The sequence below is a fragment of the Suncus etruscus genome, chromosome 1, assembly GCF_024139225.1.
Source record: "Suncus etruscus isolate mSunEtr1 chromosome 1, mSunEtr1.pri.cur, whole genome shotgun sequence".
NCBI lineage: Eukaryota > Metazoa > Chordata > Mammalia > Eulipotyphla > Soricidae > Suncus > Suncus etruscus.
The window spans coordinates 136,832,552-136,853,586 of record NC_064848.1 but is presented as its reverse complement, the minus strand read 5'-3'; the positions used below and the strand labels follow the sequence as shown (position 1 = coordinate 136,853,586).

At 42.2% G+C, this 21,035-nt stretch overlaps 1 protein-coding gene across 1 annotated transcript in view; it reads right to left on the bottom strand.

Annotated features, from left to right (window-relative positions):
• The window catches only part of SND1 (staphylococcal nuclease and tudor domain containing 1), a 531,547-nt gene that overhangs the window by 472,710 nt on the left and 37,802 nt on the right, over positions 1–21,035 (bottom strand). Inside the window, exon 2 of the mRNA XM_049774313.1 lies at positions 10,730–10,879. Within this exon, the coding sequence (XP_049630270.1) occupies positions 10,730–10,879 (150 nt within the window). The remainder of the gene's footprint in view (positions 1–10,729; positions 10,880–21,035) is intronic.

Here is a 21,035-nt window from a genome sequence, read left to right as displayed (position 1 = left end):
CCATCAATGCAGTGTCTAGGCTGCCACAGTAGCTAGGCAACACTGGGGATTAGCCTGGAACAGGACAGCACCGGCTGGGGACATACATCGGGGCTACTCACACTGTCATAAAACTTGGGAGAGCCCAGTTTCTTTCAAAAAAGGTATCATGTAGGAAGGCAGAGGATAATCAGGAGAATGCTATCTGGCACCATGATACAAAGGAAAGTAAATAAGCAACTGTAAAAAGAAACAGCAACAAACTCTGAATGAAAAATATAAAGCATTGTGCACCAAAACAAAGGCAGGCCAGAGGGAAAAGTAGTGTCACACCCGACAACTAAGTGTCCAAAATGGAAGGACTGGGGGCCTCTCTCTTTGCTTAAATGTTGGTTCGCCAGTTTTAGGGCCTGCATTGGCCAGGTCTAAGAACAGAAAGAGAGAAAGACCCTCCCCTCCAGAAGCTTCTGGTAATCTAGTAGAGAAAGACACATGAGCAAGCAATGATGTAAGGAGAGCTGGGACAGCTCAAAGATGGGATGTGGAAAGGAGACTTCATGTTTGGCAAAACTTTCCGGAGACTGAATCTTAAGAGACAGTGGCTGTTCCCATAGGCACAAGCGGGAAAAGAAACTGGAGGGAGGGAGTTCCACAAGGCTGGTATTGTCCGGGACAGACTCAAAGTTCAATCATGAATGTGCCCGGATCACAAGCACATGTCTATTCAGATCTGTGAGAAGACTACGAGCAATCACTGATGTGCCTGGGAATGAAACAGAGCAAAGGAATAGTTTCCAAAAAGACAGAGGAACATACAGAGAAAAGATTATAGGAAAAGAATGAAGGCAGAGATGTACTGAGTTGAGTTGAATAAAGAATAAGAGCAGTGGGAATAGTTTCTTCCACCATCCCTTCAGGACTCCTGCTATAACTATGACCGTGCCTGGCAGTGGTAGTCAGAGCCATACCCTGGCTGTAGTGTTTGACAGGGGTTACAGTCCTCTACAGGGGCCTCACTCCTGGCTGTAACACTCCCACACTCAGTGTCCAAGAGAGCAAATTCCCTGGGACCTCGCTCAGTTGCATGTAGGAGGCATTGAGGGTGAAAACTGCAACTTCACACTTACATAACAGGCTCTTTTTGCCACTGTGCCATCCTGAGGTCCCAAGAAGAGTTTGTTAAGGGAAAAGAATCTCTAGGTCTTCATAAAGGTCTGGATTTTAGGACTGCAGGATAGGATACAGAAATCAGGTTTCAGTTCTGGTTTGGGCTAACAGTTGGTGTTCCTGCTAACTTGATTTGTTTTATTTTATTTTGGAGCCATACCTTGTGATACTCAGGGATTTCTCTGAAGTCCTCACTCAAGAATCACTCCTGGTGGTGCTTGGGGGACCATATGGGATGTGGGGAATTGAAGCCTGGTGAACCACATGCAAAGCAAACACCATACCCACTATGCTATTGCTCCAGTCCCTCATTGCTAACATTTCTAGATGTGGCCCAAAAAAACAAAACAAAAGGTGAGTGCTGAGAGGATTTCAACCTTTAGTTGTTGGTCTAACAATACCATTAGTAGTAAAAATTAACAAAACAGGAGCTGGAGCAATAACACAGCAGGTAGGATATTTGCCTTACATGCGGCTGACCCAGGATCGATCCGGGTACCCCCGATAGACCCCCATGTCTGCCAGGAGTGATTTCTTTTCTTTACTTTTTTGGTTTTTGGGCCACACCCAGCAGCACTTGTGGGTTACTCCTGGCTCTGCACTCAGAAATGGCTCAGGGGACCATATGGGACATTGGGGATTTAACCCAGGTCCGAACTGGGTCAGCTGCATGCAAGGCAAACGCCCTACTACTGTGGTACCACTCCGGCCTCCAAGAGTGATTTCTGAGCTACAGAGCCAGTAGTAATCCCTCAGCACCACTAGGTGTGTCCTAAAACCAAAATACCAAGACAAACAAAAAAATACCCAGCAATAGACTGGCACTGCTAATCTGTATTAAGTTCTTCATAGATGCATGGTTCAACATTTCTTTTTTTCTTCCTGTAACACCACTCCCTAGTCCTCATGTGTTACCTTACTTACAAGAAATACCCTCCCATTTCTGGGAGGGGTCTTTGGTAGGTAACAAAAAGGTTTGGCCTGAGGGGCAAAGGGGATTTAGCATGGATGGAGTTGGAGAAGGTGCAGGAGGAGAGATGGCTGAAAGAAGTTAGAATGCAGGGCTGAATTAGGATCCAGCGTAAATGGTTATGATATTGGCCAGGGCAAATAAAGATGTTATCTCCTGAAGAAGCCTGCCTGTGAGTGGATTTTCTCCTCGTCACCACCCTGACCTGGTGAGGGTTGGAGACACATAGTGCTGGGACAACAGACAAAGGCCTCTCCATTCATTGCATCACCATCCAGCTCTATCCAAAGGGCATTTTTTATTATTTTATTCTACACTTCCTTCCTCTTTTTTTTTCTCTTTTTTTTGGGGGGGTGGGGGTATTGGATCACACCCAGAGATGCTTAGTCTGACTCCTAGCTCTGTGCTTAGAAATCACTCCTCAAAGGGCTCAAGAGACCATATACAGTGCCAGGGGAACCAAACTCAAGTTGATCAAGTGTAAATAAGGCACCTTAACCCCTGTATTATATCTCTCCAGCTCATCATTTTTAAAAATCTTTCTTAATTCTCACTGGAAAACTCTAAGGCTTTCACTGGTATTACTCCCAATCTTACAATCACTGATGGAAAAAGAACTCACTATGGTCTACTTAGTTATTTCCCAAGATTCAAACTAATTGCTCAATAGAAAACTATAGCCGATTCTGAAGCTACCCAGCGAGCAAGTGAGTTATTAAGAAATGGCTGACTGTGGGGACAGCCAGGTGAAGTGCTGATTGCTTCACCTGCGGAGTCTCCGCCCTGCTGTGCTTCTTCTGAGGAAACTAAGGACCTGAAGGGAGCCCTGTCCTGTGCTTCTCTGTCTTTTCTGAATCCTTGAAGCTCTCCTCAGAGCCATGGGAAGGAACCCCCAAAAAACTGCATTCTGAAGCTACCCAGCGAGTGAGTGAGTAAGAAATGGCTGACTGTGGGGACTGCCAGGTAAAGTGCTGATTGCTTCACCTGTGGAGTCTCCGCTCTGCTGTGCTGCTTCTGAGGAAACTGAGGACCTCAAAAGAGCCCTGACCTGTGCTTCTCTGTCTTTTCTGAATCCTTGAAGCTCTCCTCAGAGCCCTGGGAAGCAAACCCCCAAAAAACTGCATTCTGAAGCTACCCAGCAAGCAAGTGAGTGAGTAAGAAATGGCTGACTTTACAAGCCCAGTAAGGGGAAGCCACTGAACTCTGCTGGAACTCAGATGACAGCACCCCTATCTGCCTGTCTTCTGTTCTGTGCTCCATCTTCGGCCAGATTTCATCCTGTGAGTGGCCCATCTACAGACTGCTCCTCTTCTCTGGAGCCTTCACGGGAGGTGAGCTTACACGCCCAGAAAGGGGAAACCATTGAACTCTGCTGGAACTCAGATGCCAGCAATCCTATCTGCCTGTCTTCTGTGCTGTGCTCCATTTTCGGCCTGATTTCATCCTGTGTGTGGCTCATCTGCGGATGGCTCGCCTTTCCTGGAGCCTTCCCTGGAGGTGAGTTTATAAGCCCAGAAAGGGTGGAGCCAGAGGAGAACGGCCTCGCCACTTCCCAGCCATGCACATCATTTAGCCAATGAATACAACCACAACACGTAGAAAAACCCACAATACAAGTGTGACAATGGGGAAACAATGCAGGCCAGCGCCAGACATAGAGAATGACAATGGCAACTCTGACAACTTGAACATGACCAACCAACTAGTCAGTCTCTCAGATAAGGAGTTTAGAGTCGCAATATGGAAGATGTTCAAAGAACTCAAAGAAAGTATAGAAGAGAACACTAATAAGAATCAAGAGAATATGAAGATAGAAATCAGAAAACTCCAAACTGAAATTTCAGGTCAAATAACAATCACTGATGGAAAAAGAACTCACTATGGCCTACTTAGTTATTTCCCAAGGTTCAAACTAATTGCTCAACAGAAAACTATAGCCGATTCTGAAGCTACCCAGCAAGCGAGAGAGTGAGTAAGAAATAGCTGACTGTGGGGACAGCCAGGTAAAGTGCTGAGTGCTTCACCTGCGGAGTCTCCGCCCTGCTGTGCTTCTTCTGAGGAAACTGTGGACCTGAAAAACTCAGTAGATGAATTGAAGAAAAACATGGTTGAGCTTTCCCATGGGTTAACAACAGCTGAGGATAGAATTAGTACACTGGAACATGAGATGAATAACAATTCCATACAACAGAAGAAATTGGAAAAAAGCCTTAAAGCAAATGATCAAACAATGGAAAAATTACTCAAAGAATGAAAACAGATGAAGCTCAACAGAAACAACTTAAGAATCATTGGAGTCCCAGAGACCCAGGAAGAAAATCTCCAGGAAGACTCAATGGTCAAGAACATCATTAAAGAGAAACTACCAGAGCTAATGAATACATGGGATCAAATCCTGCATGCCCAAAGAGTACCAACTAAAAGAGACACCAAAAGAAACACCCCAAGACACATCCTAGTCACAATGATGAATCCCACAGATAGAGACAGAATTCTGAAAGCAGCAAGATCGAAAAGAGAAATTACATTCAAGGGAACATCCATGAGATTTACTGCAGACCTGTCACCAGAAACACTCAAGGCCAGAAGGCAGTGGTGGGACATAGTGACAAAACTCAATGAAATAAATACTTCGCCTAGAATACTACATCCAGCAAAACTCACTTTCAGGTTTGAAGAATACATGGTTTCACAGACAAACAACAGCTCAGAAACTTTACAGCCTCAAAACCATTTTTTTTTGGGGGGGGGGTCTTTTTTGTGTGTGTGTGTGTGTGTGTGTGTGTGTGTGTGTGTGTGTGTGTGTGTGGTTTTTGGGTCACACCCGGCAGTGCTCAGGGGTTACTCCTGGCTCCATGCTCAGAAATTGCTCCTGGCAGGCTCAAGGGACCATATGGGACGCCAGGATTCGAACCGATGACCTTCTGCATGAAAGGCAAATGCCTTACCTCCATGCTATCTCTCCGGCCCCTCAAAACCATTCTTAAAAGAAAAACTGAACAGCCTACTATAAGACAAGACTGACAAACAGACACACCAAACTTCGATATAAAGATGGCACTAACTCCCAGGACAATTCTTTCTTTCAATGTCAATTGACTAAATACACCAGTTAAGAGACACAGAGTGGCTAAATGGATCAAAAAACTCAATCCAACCTTCTGCTGCCTACAAGAAACGCACCTGAATAGTCAGAACAAACATAGACTCAAAATAAAAGGCTAGAGAAAAACCATCCAAGCAAACAACACCCATAAAAAAGCTGGAGTGCCCATACTAATATCAGATGATGAAAACTTTATACTCAGGAAGGTTGTAAGGGACAAAGATGGACATTTTGTATTAATCAACGGATACATACAGCACGAAGAAATCACTCTCTAAAACATATATCCATGAATGAGAGGCCAGCAAAATATTTAATAAAAATGTTGACAAATCTGAAAAATAATATCAATAACAACACGATAATTGTGGGAGACCTCAACAAGGCATTGTCAACACTTGACAGGTCAACCAGACTGAAACCCAACAAGAATATACTAGACATGAAAAGAGAAATGGAAGAAAGAGGCCTAGTAGATATATACAGGACACTCCACCCCCAGAAGCCTGGATACACATTCTTCTCTAATGTAAATGGGACATTCTCCAGGAAAGACTATATGCTAGCACATAAAACATACCTCCATAATATCAAGAGGATAGAAATTTTGCAGGCTACCTTCGCTGACCACAAGGCCCTGAAATTATATGTGAACCACAAAGGAACACAGAAGAAAAATTTTAATACCTGGAAGTTAAACAGCCTCATACTGAATAATCAGTGGGTCCAAGAGGAAATCAAAGAGGAAATCAAAACCTTCCTAAAAACAAATGACAATGGAGACACAAACTATCAGAACCTATGGGACACAGCAAAAGCGGTACTGAGAGGAAAATTTATAGCTTTGAGAGCACACATCAGGAAAGAAGAAGGGACATACCTGAATAGCTTAATGACGCAGCTCATAGAGTTAGAAAGTACTCAACAAAAGGACCAAAAAATAGGGAGACAGAAGGAAATAACAAAACTGAGAGCAGAAATCAATGAAGTGGAAACCCGAAAAACAATCCAAAAGATCAACGAAAGCAGAAGTTGGTTCTTTGGAAAAATAAAAAACATTGATAGACCACTGGCAAAATTAACAAAGAAAGAGTGAGAGAAAAACTTGGTAACACGTATGAAGAATGAAAAAGGAGAGATCACTACTGATATCGCAGAGATCCAAAGGGTAATCAAAAATTACTTTGAGAAACTCTATGCCACTAAAAATAAAAACCTGGAAGAAATGGATAAATTTTTGGACTCATAATCTTCCACAGCTGAATGAAGAGGATGTAGCATATCTAAACACACACATCACTATTGATGAAATTAAGACAGTAATCAAATGTCTGCCCAAAAACAAAAGTCCAGGCCCAGATGGATTCACTAATGAATTCCTTCAAACCTTTCAAGAGGAACTTCTACCAATCCTGGCAAGGCTCTTTCATGAAATTGAACAAATGGAAACACTTCCAAATAGCTTTTATGAAGCCAACATCACCTTGATACCTAAACCAGACAGAGATGCTACCAAAAAAGAAAATTACAGACCAATATCGCTGATGAATACAGATGCAAAGATCCTCAACAAAATCCTGGCAAATAGGATTCAATGCCTCATTAAGAAGATCATCCACTATGATCAAGTAGGTTTCATCCCACGAATGCAAGAATGGTTTAACATCTGTAAATCTATTAACATAATACACAACATCAACAACAAGAGAAATAGAAATCACATGATCATATCAATAGACGCAGAGAACGCATTTGATAAGGTCCAACACCCATTCTTGATCAAAACTCTCAGCAAGATGGGAATGGAAGGAACCTTTCTCAATATAGTTAAGGCCATCTACCACAAGCCAGAGGCAAATATTGTCCTCAATGGAGAAAAACTGAAAGCCTTTCCTCTAAATTCTGGCACAAGACAAGGCTATCCTCTCTCACCACTCCTATTCAACATAGCACTGGAAGTACTTGCTATAGCGATTAGGCAAGAAAAAGATATCAAGGGAATCCAGATACGAAAGGAAGAAGTTAATTTCTCGCTGTTTGCAGATGGCATGATACTCTACCTAGAAAACCCTAAAGTCTCTAGAAATAAGCTTCTAGAAACAATAGACTCATATAGCAAGGTGGCAGGCTACAAAATTAACACATAAAAATCAATGGCCTTTCTATAGTAATAAGGAAGAAATGGACATTAAGGAAACAACCCCAGGGCCCGGAGAGATAGCACAGTGGCGTTTGCCTTGCAAGCAGCTGATCCAGGACCAAAGGTGCTTGGTTCGAATCCCGGTGTCCCATATGGTCCCCCGTGCCTACCAGGAGCTATTTCTGAGCAGACAGCCAAGAGTAACCCCTGAGCACCACACCGCCGTGTGTGACCCAAAAACCAAAAAAAAAGAAAACAACCCCATTCACAATAGTGCCACACAAACTCAAATATCTTAGAATCAGCTTGACTAAAAATGTGAAGGACCTATACAAAGAAATGAGAGGACACGCGGAAATGGAAGCACATACCCTACTCATGGATTAACATCATTAAAATGGCAACACTCCCCAAAGCATTGTACAGATTTAATGAGATCCCTCTAAAGATACCCATGACATTCTTCAAAGAAGTGGATCAGGCACTTTTGAAATTCACTTGGAACAATAAACACCCTAGAACAGCTAAAGCAATTATTGGGAAAAAGAATATGGGAGGAATTACTTTCCCCAACTTTAAACTGTACTACAAAGCAAAAGTTATCAAAACAGCATGGTACTGGAATAAGGACAGGGCCTCAGATCAGTGGAATAGGCTTGAATACTCAGAGAACGTTCCCCAGACATACAATCACCTAATTTTTGATAAAGGAGCAAGAAATCCTAAATGGAGCAAAGAAAGCCTCTTCAACAAGTGGTGTTGACACAACTGGCTAGCCACATGCAAAAAATTGAACTTAACCCCCAGCTAACATCATGTATGAAGGTAAAATCCAAATGGATGAAAGACCTCGATATCAGAGCCAAAACCATAAGATATATAGAACAACACATAGGTAAAACACTCCAGGGCATTGAGACTAAAGGCATCTTCAAAGAGGAAACTGTACTCTCCAAGCAAGTGAAAGCAGAGATAAACAGATGGGAATATATTAAGCTGAGAAGCTTCTGCACCTCAAAAGAAATAGAGCCCAGGATACAAGAGCCACCCACTGAGTGGGAGAAACTATTCACCCAATACCCATCAGACAAGGGGCTAATCTCCAAAATATACAAGGCACTGACAGAAATTTACAAGAAAAAAACATCTAATCCCATCAAAAAATGGGGAGAAGAAATGGACAGACACTTTGACAAAGAAGAAATACAAATGGCCAAAAGACACATGAAAAAATGCTCCACATCACTAATCATCATGGAGATGCAAATCAAAACAACTATGAGGTACCACCTCACACCACAGAGATCGGCACACATCACACAGAATGAGAACAAGCAGTGTTGGCTGGGATCTGGAGAGAAAGGAACTCTTATCCACTGCTGGTGGGAATGCCGTCTAGTTCAACCTTTATGGAAAGCGATATGGAGATTCCTCCAAAAACTGGAAATCCCATACGACCCAGCTATACCACTCCTAGGAATATACCTAGGAACACAAAAATACAATACAAAAATCCCTTCCTTACACCTATATTCATTGCAGCACTATTTACCATAGCAAGACTCTGGAAACAGCCAAGATACCCTTCAACAGATGAATGGCTAAAGAAACTGTGGTAGATATACACAATGGAATATTATGCAGCCGTCAGAAGAGATGAAGTCTTGAAATTTTCCTGTACATGGATGTACATGGAATCTATTATGCTGAGTGAAATAAGTCAGAGAGAGAGAAAGAATCGTCTCACTCATCTATGGGTTTGAAGAAAAATGAAAGACATTCTTGCAATAATAACTTTCAGACACAAAAGAGAAAAGAGCTGGAAATTACAGCTCACCTCATGAAGCTCACCACAAGCAGGGATGAGTTTAGTTAGAGAAATAACTACGTTTTGAACTATCCTAATAATGAGAATGTACGAGGGAAATAGAAAGCCTGTCTAGAGTACAGGCGGGGGCTGGGTGGGGAGGAGGGAGATTTGGGACATTGGTGATGGGAATGTTGCACTGGTGATGGGTGGTGTTCTTTACATGACTGAAACCCAAACACAATCATGTATGTGATAAATTTCTTTAAATAAAAAAATTAAAAAGAAAAAAAAAAGAAAACTATAGCCAATTTTTCCCTGTTTTCTATAATATTGCTCCTTAATTCACACTAAATGCCCTTTATCAGAGACGAAATTTTATAGACAACTACTTTCCTCTAAAAAAAAAAAAAGAAGAAGATGAGAGAAAGTGACAACTATCATAACAATGTCAATGAATGAGGGAAGTAGGAAGCCTATCTCAAATACAGGCAGGGGGTGGGGTAAGAAGGGAGATGGGGAGCATTGGTGATGGGAATGTTGCTAAAGGATGTAATTCCATGGGGTCCACAGATGCCTTTTAGAGGTGCATGAATCCAGAACTAATATTCTGGAGTAAAGCTCAGACAGCATTTCTAGAACACATCACATATAAAAATAGAATGTCTAGGGGCCAGCAACAACACAGCAGGTAGGGCATTCTTCTTGCATGTGGTTGACCTGGGTTTGATCTCCAGCAACCTCTCTGGTTTCCTGAGCCCCTTCAGGATTCCTGAGCACAGAGCCAGGAATAAGACCTGAGCACCCATGAGTATGGCCTAAAACCAGAAAATGTCAAAAATAGAGTGTCTGGATGGTAGATAGTACTCCTAGGAGAAGACACGAGATCCTGATGAAGACCCGCAGCATTCTCTGGAGAGAACTGGATTATTACTGTGGAACCTTCTGACCTTTGAAGAGAAATGAAGTCAAACAAAACTGATATAAGAGTTCTGCTATACACTAATAGCACCCATGAACAGCGGGTGGCAGTGAAAGTATAAACAGATTCAAGCCATTGCTGGCTTGTTGGAAATCACCTACACAATAAAAATGGTTAAATTTGGGGCCGGAGAGACAACACAGCAGTAGAGCATTTTCCTTGCATGCAGTCAACTCAGGACGGATGGTGGTTTGAATACCAGCATCCTATATAGTCCCCAAGCCTGTCAGGAGCAATATCTGAATGCAGAGTCAGGAGTAACCCCTGAGTACCGATGGGTATGACCCAAAAACCAAAAACCCAAACAAAACCAAAAAGAAAAGAAAAGAAAGGTCAAATACACAAAAAAAGTATGGAACACACTCTTTGCATGAAGGAAGCCTTGGTGGAGCCTCCAGTACCACATGAAGCTCCAAGCCAGGAGTAGCCCCTGAGCATAAAGGGAGACTAAATGGTGGTTAAGAGGGTGGATCAAATAACAAACAGCAAGCAGAAAAGAAAGAACCCATGATCTTGTGCCATTAAGGGCAGAGAAGGGGCTGAAACTGGGTCATCAGGGAACATTAGGCAGCACATACCTCATCTGGAGTATCCTTTGCATCGGGTTGTGCAACTGCAGCCCGGCGGGCCAGGTTGCCAGCTCGAATGTTGCTAAGGTTGATCTGTCTCTCGGGAGGGGGCCCACCCCGGGGCTGACCTCGGACAATGATGGCACATCCAGAGAGGACCTAAAGCAGGGGTGAAGAAAGAAAATTAGAGGTCAGTAGGCACCAACACCAAAATTCTGGCTGCCAACAAAATGTCTCCTCACAAGTAGAACAGGGCTCGGCATTCAGAGGCACCCAAATATCTATCACATGATTAAGTGGACAAGATTATTTTTAATTTTAGGAGACAAATACATACATGATAATTTGGACAAGGTTCTGAGTTGGAGAAATAATACAGCAGGTAGGACATTTGCCTTGCACATGGCCTACCCAGGTTCAATACCAGACATTCCATATAGACCCCAGTGCATTGCCAGGAATAATTCCTGAGTGCAGAGTCAGATTAACCCTTGAATACTACCAAGTGACCCCCCCCAAAATTAATTAAACATAAAAATAAAAAATTAACTTCTGAAATAAAAGATGTAGGAATCTAGACAATTTTGAATGACAGAAAAATCATGAAACAGACTGGAGCAAAGGGGCTGCAAGCCAGAGAGAAAGCAAGAACCTTCTACCACCATCTCAGTCCTTTGCAATTACCAAAAAGTTAATGTCTTGGGGTCTGGAATATGGATTCGTAGTAGGAGGCATATGCCTCATGTGTGAGTTTAATCACAGGCAACCCACAAAAATACATTTTAAATTTAAAATGTGGGACTAGAGATAATACAGTGGGTAGGATGCTTGTCTTATACATGCCAACTCAAGTTCAATCTCATATGATACCCCAGAGAGCCACCAGGAGTGATTGAGTGCAAAATCAGTAGTAGTCCAAGCATCACTAAGTGTTGCCCAAAAGCAAAAACAAACAAACAAACAAAAGCACTCAGAAGGGGACTAGTTAAAAATTAAAAATAGCATTTTTAATGGTTTAATTAGTCAAAAATAAAATAGGGTCCTCTGAGCACCTCCAAAAGTGATTACTGAGTAGAGCCTGAAATATAGTCAGGTGTGGCACTAAACCCCAAAAATAACTTAGAATAATAATAAACAGAACCAGAGAGTATACTCACTGGGCAGAATGCATGCTTTGCCTATGGGAAGTTCAGGTTCAATCCTCAGAATTCCATGGTGCCCAGATACTGCTAGAAGTGACCCTCAAGTACAGAACCAGGTGTGGCCCCAAAGCCAATAAAAATTTTATTTAAGGGCCAGAGTGACAGAATAGCAGAGAATGCTCTTACAATCACATAGCCAATTCAAGTTGCATTTAGCACCCATTTCAACTTGCTCAGCACTCAGAGCTGATCCCTAAGCACAGAGCCAGGAATAAATTTTGAGCACTGTAGGGTGTAACACAAGAATATTTTTCAAAAAACCTTTGAAAAATATCTTCAACTAAAAAGATATTTTTTCAATGAAGTAATGTCTCAGGGCTGTGAATATGGCTCAGCAACAGGAACCATGGCATATGTGTGTAGCCCTTGGCCAGACACAACCAGGAGGGAATCAAATAGAAAGCTCCATTTTAGGGGGCCAGAGAGATAGCACAGCGGTAGAGCGTTTGCCTTGCATATGGCTGACCTGGGACAGACCTGGGTTCAATTCCTGGCAGCCCATAGGGTCCCCCAAGCCTGCCAGAAGGGTTTCTGAGCTCAGAGCCAGGAATAATCCTTGAGAGATGCTGGGTATGGTCCAAAAACAAACAAAATAAGCTCCATTCTCATGTCACATCTAAGGAGGAAGTTTGGAATGCCTAAGAAAAGGCAAAGTGAAGGGAAAGACTTGTCCTTCAGAAGCAGCTGTGAATATAGAAGCAGCACAGCCAGAGTCCAGTTCTTCTGCTTCCACTGCACCAGAGTTGACAGCCTAGACTCAGAGACAAATACAGAAGTAATCCAGAAAATACAATTAAGCCAGTGGACCCTAAAAAGACTTTAAGGCTCCCAAGCACAATGGTTCCTTTCATCTCTTTCATCACAGAAACAGACACTGACCCACTAGCAACTGTGCAAAGCGCTCTGATGTTCACAGATATTTAACTTCACACCATTAGCAAGGGAAGCAGTGGAGCGTCTCAAATAGGAAAAGTGAAGGCACCCAAAAAGGAAATGCAAATAACATCCAAGCTTATCCACCTGTCTTGGCCTGGGGAGGTGCAACTTCATGAAAAGATGGGCTTGAGCGCTGGTTTCACTAGATCTGAAAGGCTTAATTAATAATTACAGACTTTAAAAAGAAAAAAAAAGAGGTAGTTGCTCAGAAGGAGATCTCAGAAGGAGATGGAAGGGCAGCTCCTCTAGGCAACAGCAGGCACCAATGCTGCCTCCTAAAAAAGTCATTACTCAGGCAAGCCCTGCTCGTTCTTCCAGCTCCTTAGAAACAAAGCACCTACATCCCTCCTTGAGATCCCTCCTTCTTCTGTGTCTACAAACCATTAGGAAAAAATGAGGTCCTCTGGGGCTGGAAAAATTGTACAATGGGTAGGGCAATTGCCTTGCACATGGCCAACCTAGGTTCAATCCCCAACACCCAATATGGTCCCCCAAGCTTGACCAGGAGTAACTTCTGGGTATTTTCAGGTGTAGACAAAATAGGAGGCTCCTCAACTAGAAGAAAACTGAATCTAGTTTGCTTCAGATTCTAGGCATTAGAATAGTTCAAAATACGTAGTGCCTCCTTTTTGCTAGCTTCAGTTCACCTTCTATGTACCATTCTAGTCCATCTGCCTGACCTTTAATCATGATTGTCCTACAAAAGAATTTTGTTTTGGGGTCATACCCAGCAAATGCTCAGGGGTTACTCCTGGCTCTGAGGATAACTTCTAGCAGTGCCTGGGGGACCATATAGGGTGCTGGGGATCAAACCCAGGTCCACTTTATGCAAGGTAAGTGCCCCATCCACTGTTCTATTGCTCTGACCCCCAAAATTTCCCTTTAACAGCCTTTTGGGGGGTGGGGTTGGGGGCCACACTCAGCAGTGCTCAGGAGTTACTCCTGGCTCTTCACTCAGAAATTGCTCCTGGGGGCTAGACAGATCTGGGTTCAATTCCTGGCATCCCATATGGTCCCCCGAGCCTACCAGGGCGATTTCTGAGCACAGAGCCAGGAGTAACCCCTGAGCATGGTGAGTGGTCCAACCCCCCCAAAAAAGTAACTGCTCCTGGCAGGTTTGGGGTACAATATGGAATGTCAGGGATCTAACCTGGGTCAGTCCCGGGTTGGCCACAATCAAGGCAACCGCCATACTGCTATTGCTCCTACCCCTTTACAGTCCTTTTTTTTTTTTCCCCCTATCTATGGTTTCTCATCAAATAAAGCCACGGAGAAATTGCTTCTTGGGAAAAATTTTTCCAAGAAAAAAATTATGTTAGGGAAAATCTGAAAGTAAGGATCTACTTAAGTTTGTACATCTACTATGGCACCCACCCCATCAAACAAGTGTTCTTTCCTCTCTGAAAGACCTAAGCCATCTATAATTTTATTCCATGGATTGATTAATTTATTGATTTATTAACTCAATACTAATCTGTCTAATATATGTTGAGCATCATTCTAGACAAGAGGCACACATCAGTGAAATAAAATAGGCACAAAAATGCCTGCTCTTGAGAAAACTGACATTCTAAGTGGGGGAAGGGAGGGAGACAGAAAAACAATCAACATAATAAAATATCATTTGTTTATCAGAATTCTAATTTCAGAAGAATAATGTGAAGATGGAGAGGAAACTGTCACGGGTAATTGTTCCTCCAAAGCTGTACTGATTCATGTTGCAAACTTGCTTGAATGTAGTAATTACCCTTAATTGCTAATTTATAGGGCATAGAAAGCCAGTCATATGGAAACTGCTTTCTCCAATTATATTAATAAAATGACATACTCGGTAAAAACCATCTTAGTCCTACCTGATCCAGCAGGAAGCTTGTGTAAACAGCTGTCACAATGATTCAACTTGACTGAGGTTATGGATTAGACAGTTTTCAGCTCTGCTAATAAAGGTTGAGGGAGGACACAGTGGGCTTCAGAGGACTAGGCTTCAAGGTACAAGTTGGATGGCAACAAAAGCTGAAATGGGTCAGCTGAGAACGCAAATGAAACCTCAATGCTTCAAGCCCACTTAGAGAGCTTCTGGCACAATGAGGAAAGCACTTTGAGGGCTGAAACATATACCACATTAAATCTTGACTAGTTCCAAAAATATATTTTATGGAAATTTTTCTACTCCCCAGGTCGTAGGCAATACAAGCTAGAAAAAGTTTCTATTGAAAAATCTAACTTAAAAAACAAAGGGTGGGAGCTGGAGAGATAGCACGGAGGTAAGGCATTTATTTGCCTTGCATGCAGAAGATTGGTGGTTCGAATCCCAGCATCTCATATGGTCCCCCGAGCCTGCCAGGAGCAAATTCTGAGCGTAGAGCCAGGAGTAATCCCTGAGCGATGCCTGGTGTGACCCAAAAACCAAAAACAATAAAGGGTGGAGCAGAGTATTGAGCCCCAACTCATCACTACATGGTCCCTAAACACTGCTAGATACAGCCCTGAAAGCAACCAGCACTGTCAGAGTGGCCCAGGGATCCCCAGCACCTACCAGAGTAGCACTATATCCTAGAGTCTTGCATCAAATTAACTGACTGGCCAAGAATCACCAGTGGGCCCCTGGCCTCCTGAGCACTGCTTGGAAGTCTTCCCCATAAAAGAGGTGACCCCTTAAAAAAAACTGTACCAAAAGTTAAGTGATTATATAAAATTAAAATGCATGTTAATTTTAATGAAATATTGGCTAAGACCCTCATTACCTAATTTGAGTCTAACAGAACCATATTCAAGACTGAATATAAAAAAATAGGTAGGTGCCGGAGCAATAGCACCGCAGTAAGGAGTTTGAATCCAAGCATCTCATATAGTCCAAGCCTGCCAGGAGCAACCTCTGAGCCCAGAGCCAGGAGTAACTCCTGAGTACTGCCAGGTATGACCCAAAATCCAAAATCCAAAAGATAAAAAAAAATAGGCACAGGGGCTAAGGAATAATACAGAGGGTAGGTGCTTGCCTGGCAGGAGATCACTCTGGGTGGGTTCAATCCCCATTTAGATAGATGAAACCATAGAAAAAGGAAGTACCACAGATTAGTGGGCAGAGCAGGGGGGTTGAAGGGAGGGACAGGAAAGGTAGAGAACTAAGAGACTTCTGATAACACAGAATCTTCTCTCTGGCATGCCAATCAAAATGTTTCAATTCATGGGGCTGGAGAGATTGTACAGCGGTAGGGCGTTTGCCTGGCACACAGCCAATACATGATGAATGGTGGTTCGAATCCCAGCATCCCATATGGTCCCTCGTGCATGCCAGGAGCAACTTCTGAGCGCAAAGCCAGGAGTAATCCCTGAGCACCGCTGGGTGTGATCCGAAAACAAAACGAAACAAAATGTTCCAGATTCAGACAGAAATGACAGTTGTGCAAATGGTTGAAGAAACAAAGCAAAACTACTGACCAGATATTTAAAGGATAAATTCTAGAGAAAATAGTTGTGTTTTTTTTTGTTTTGTTTTGTTTTTTTTCATTCTTATGCTATACAAAAATAGGAAGGCATGTCATGTTTCACTGCATAATAGTTGCAGGTTTTGGGAGTTTGAGGAGAATCTAAATCCAACAGTGTTCAAGACTTTACTCCTGGTTCCGTGTTCAAGAGCATTCTGGATTGCTTGAGGGATCATATGCAGTCAGCTTTGTGCAAGGCAAGCACTTTAATTAACCCCTGTACTATCTCTCTGGCCCCCAATCACCGTAGATTTCATGCTAATTTTTTTCCACAAAGAAGGGTATAACTATTATATGAAGCTTTTTAATTGAGTAGTAATAGTCTGTGGGGAAAAAAGTTCAAAGTATAATTTTGTATAAGAGGATTTCCATATTCATACAGAATAAGATGCTTCACTGGAAAAATAATATTTTTCTAGAGACCAATTCAGCAATGCTCTGGCACCTGGGGCTATCCCAATGATTCTGTGCTAAAGTGATGCAGTGATGCTCAGTCCAGCTGATTCTGGAGAACACTAGAGCCACTCCACAGTGCTCAGGGGCCACTGGGGCTACAACAGACAGTGCAGGGGGTTGGAAGACAGCATATGCTAAAAGGGGATAATACTGGGGTCTTGCATGCATTTTAACCCCTGTGAACTATTTCCCTGGCTCCCCCAAAAGTTGTAATGAAGGTAGTACAGGGGTTAAAGGGTTTGTCTTACATGTTCTTACATGTTACTCCTGGCTCTGAGAATCACTTTTAGCAGTGTCTGGGAGACCATTTCAGTGATGGAGATCAAACCCAGGTCAACTGCATGCAAGGTAAGCAACCCTCCCACTATTCTACTGCTCTGATCTCTCACTCCCTTCCTTTTGGTTTTTGGCCCATTCAGGATTATTCCTAGCTCTGCGCTCAAAAACTGTAATGAAGGGGCCAGAAGTTAGAGCAGGGTTAAGGAGTTTGTCTTACATGTTTGATCTCCAGCATCCTGGCGCAACCTGGTCCTCCAAGCACTGCTGGAAGGAACTCCTGGGCACAGAGCCAGGAGTAGCCCCCAAGAACCACCAGATGTGGTGCCCCACACCACCCACTACCCTCCCCCAATAAAACCTACAACACCATAAGGATACCACTCATAATAGAGGGCCAGTGCAAACTTCAAGTCCTCTAGAAACAAAGTAGTTACAGAAAGGAGCAGTGAGGCCTACAAGGGTCTAAATCAGGATTAATAGGACTAAAACCTACAGAAGGCTTCCCTAGCCAGAAATCCAGCAGGGAAAAGGATATTCCAGGGACAGGTGAGCCACTGGACTGAAAAGGGCACAGGACAGTGTGTGAATGAATACAGCCCAAACACATGTCAGTGCAACACTGTCAGCAGAGGGTGATGATTTCCCTCGGGTCGAGACATTTTTACACCTAAAAAATATACCAGGCAATGGGAAAAGGGCCCTGTGAAAAAGGTGGGAAAAGATTTTAGCTGTTATACTTTAATGAAGAAAAAGTCTCAAAAGAAACAGAATTAAAGCAAGAGTTAACTAAGGAGGAGAAACAAAACTGGGGGAAATTTTATGAAGTATTTTGGAGAAAAAGGCTTCCTTGCTACTTGCCAGAACTATTTCCTGTCCAGGAAGAATCAGCTCTTGAAAATTAAAAAATCATTTAGACAAAAAGAAAGTAATCCCCAAAGCACAGGAACTGTGTGGTCGAGGAGGTCTTTCCCAGAACACTTGCCAGCACGGCCACCTTTTTCTTGCTTTTTCTAGCAAAGCAAGAGGCGAGCCTAAATTAGTAGGCCCAGTGCACAAACACAATGATCTGAAGGCCTAGGGCCTCATGCTATGCCACTGCCCTTGATCTGGGCACATGGACAGAGATGGCAAATGGCTGTGCCCAGAGTAGCTGAACCACAAATTGGACCTCAATCCGAAAATAAGGAGAGTTTAAAATATCAGGGGAACTAATACAATTGTATAGAGTAAGGTTACAAAAGACAGCCTCTAACAGGGCCCTTTCATTTTACAAATGAAAACTCTGCAGGCAAAAGACCAAATGTCTTCTGCTTGCAATAGTAGGACTGATGACAAAAGGGCAAGGACTGACTTCCCAATCCTGATGTCCCACTGTACCATATGTACAAACAAGTATTTGGATAGAATGACTATTGAAACGGTATCTAAAGTTAACCTCAGATTAAATCTTTTCTTTCCAATTAAAACCTCCATTTCTCTGAGCCAGCAGAGCAGGTGTCCGAGTCCCTGATCCAAATCAAACCAATATGTATTAACTACTACCTCACACAAAGCAAGTAGACATTCAGAGGCCAACAGCATCCAAGAATACTGAAAAGGAAACACAAAGAAAGAAATCTTCTGAATAATAAAAGCAGGACTGGCAAACTACAGTCCACTAGCCAAATGCACACCTGACCCCACTTTGTAAGACCCACGAACTTTAAAAGGATTTTACGTGAATAAAATGTGGTTGGGATCAAAAAGAGTCTATTATGTGACATTGAAAAAGTCCATAAAATTCAAATTCTAGTGTTGATGAAGATTCACTGGAGCAGGACCAAATAATTGACTTATGGAATAGCCCACGGCTGCTTACGAACTGAAACGGAAGACCTCAGCAGTAATGATAAAGATGGTCGTTCCACAGAGTCCAAATATTTACGACCAGACCCTCTACAGAGAGAGTCTGCCAATCCTCAAACTACAAGAGAAATAAAACTAGTCTTATTATAGTCTAAACAGCAAGTACATAGCAAAAACTATGGACTAGCACAACACAACACAATACAACACAACACAACATAACACAACACAACAAAAACCTGCTCGTTTTTATAATTAAAAAAGGGACAGTGTTATATGTAAGCCAGTAAGAATTTAATTTTAGAATTGAATAAGTATCAATGCTATCTTTGAAAGTTATTAAATTGACTCAATTAGCCTCAGTTTCCTCATTTGAAAAATGAATATAAATGAGTGATAAAATCTACAATTCAATCAGTATGAATTAATACTGTAGTTATAATGTCTCAAAGTTATCTGAAGTAAAGATTAGAAGATTAATATATGAGAGGAAAATTCACTTTTCCTCTATGAAAATATGAAATAGCAAAATCATGGAAACTATCAAATTTAATCAGAAATTATTAGATAATCCACCACTGAGTTTCTAGCTTTATCAGCTAAGCTTCCCACATCCTGGGTAAGCAGATTTAAGTACTCATGTCAGAATTTCTGTCCTCAAAAGCAATGGTAATTATCTCCTCTTAACTCCATACTAAGCTTCCTATTTGGCAAAGCTTCTGAAAAAGGACAATTTCAGAGTCCCATGAACTCTGAAATCAGTCACGTCTGAACACGACCTCATTGAAAGTAATTCCCAACACTGTGACTGTCCCTGATGTATAAACAAGGATGAAAATACCACCATTTTCCCTGGTTATTAAGGGAGAGTTCACACAGCACCTGATTCCTAGTCTAACACTCAAGATATGTGAATGGAACAAAGTGACTCCCGTTCCCTCCCCTCCCCACTCAACACCCTCTTCATCCCTATTAACAACACTCTAAGAAAGCAAGAAGACATGTCGTCCTCATTTCACAGATAAACACAATGGCATCAGATCTAAGAAATATTCCCAGTGTACTCTCTAATATACCCCAAATGAGCCTTAAAAGTGGTGGCATCCATAAAATAACTCCAAGGCTATGCCTGAAGAATGCTCATAAAAAAGAATCTAGCTCACTCTCCTAGAAATTAGGTCCAGCCTGGCCCCAGCACAACGGTTCCCTACCAGAGCAAAGGCCTCGATATCCCACACTGAGCAGCACTGCTGTCAGGACCCAGAGATTGAGATTTCTTATTCAGAACAAGAACTCAGAATGAACTGGAGAGTTGATAAGTGTGAAACACCAAGTTAGAAGTCCATTTCCTCTGTCAAAAGAAAAATTTTCAGAGTGACAATCACATGGAACCATCAGCAAAAGAAGAGGCAAAACTTGAGTCCAGAAGATGAAGTCAGTACTAAATGGCTTTCTCCTCTACCAAGCAGTCAGGGTCAAGTATTTAGACTACCAAGAAAAAGGAAAATTACTGTCGTGCTCAAGGAAATTTGCTGATTTAACTAAGACAGGCCCCAACAGCTTTGAGTTCTTTCCTAGGCACAAAAGGAGCCCCATTTGTGCGGGCAAAAGAGCTACACCTGGGAGCCAGAAATCATGCCCACATCATGTGGTTCATCCAAACACAGAGCCAGAAGTAGACATTGAGCACTAGGCAGACAGACAGACAGACAGACAGACAGACAGACAGACAGACAGACAGACAGACGGCAGAAATAGAGCCATTTATAGATAATTTTCACTAACAGCACTGGTAGTCACAAGCTGCATCAACAATATATTCTAAATACCGTTATTTTCTAACATATAAGATGACTGGGCATATAAAACGACCCCCTACTTTTCCTGTTAAAATATAGGGTTTGGGCTATATTTGCTGTATAAGATTATCTCCCTTTAAAGCACACCAAATGGAAATTAAAAAACATAAGAGAAAAAAGAGTAAAACTCTCAAAGGTTAACAGTATATGTTTAATAAAGCTAGACTTCGCAGTGCCAACAATCATTTTACATTTGTCATTTGTAATGAGTGACAGGGATTTTTTAAATTGTGATCTATATTGAGAACAGGGA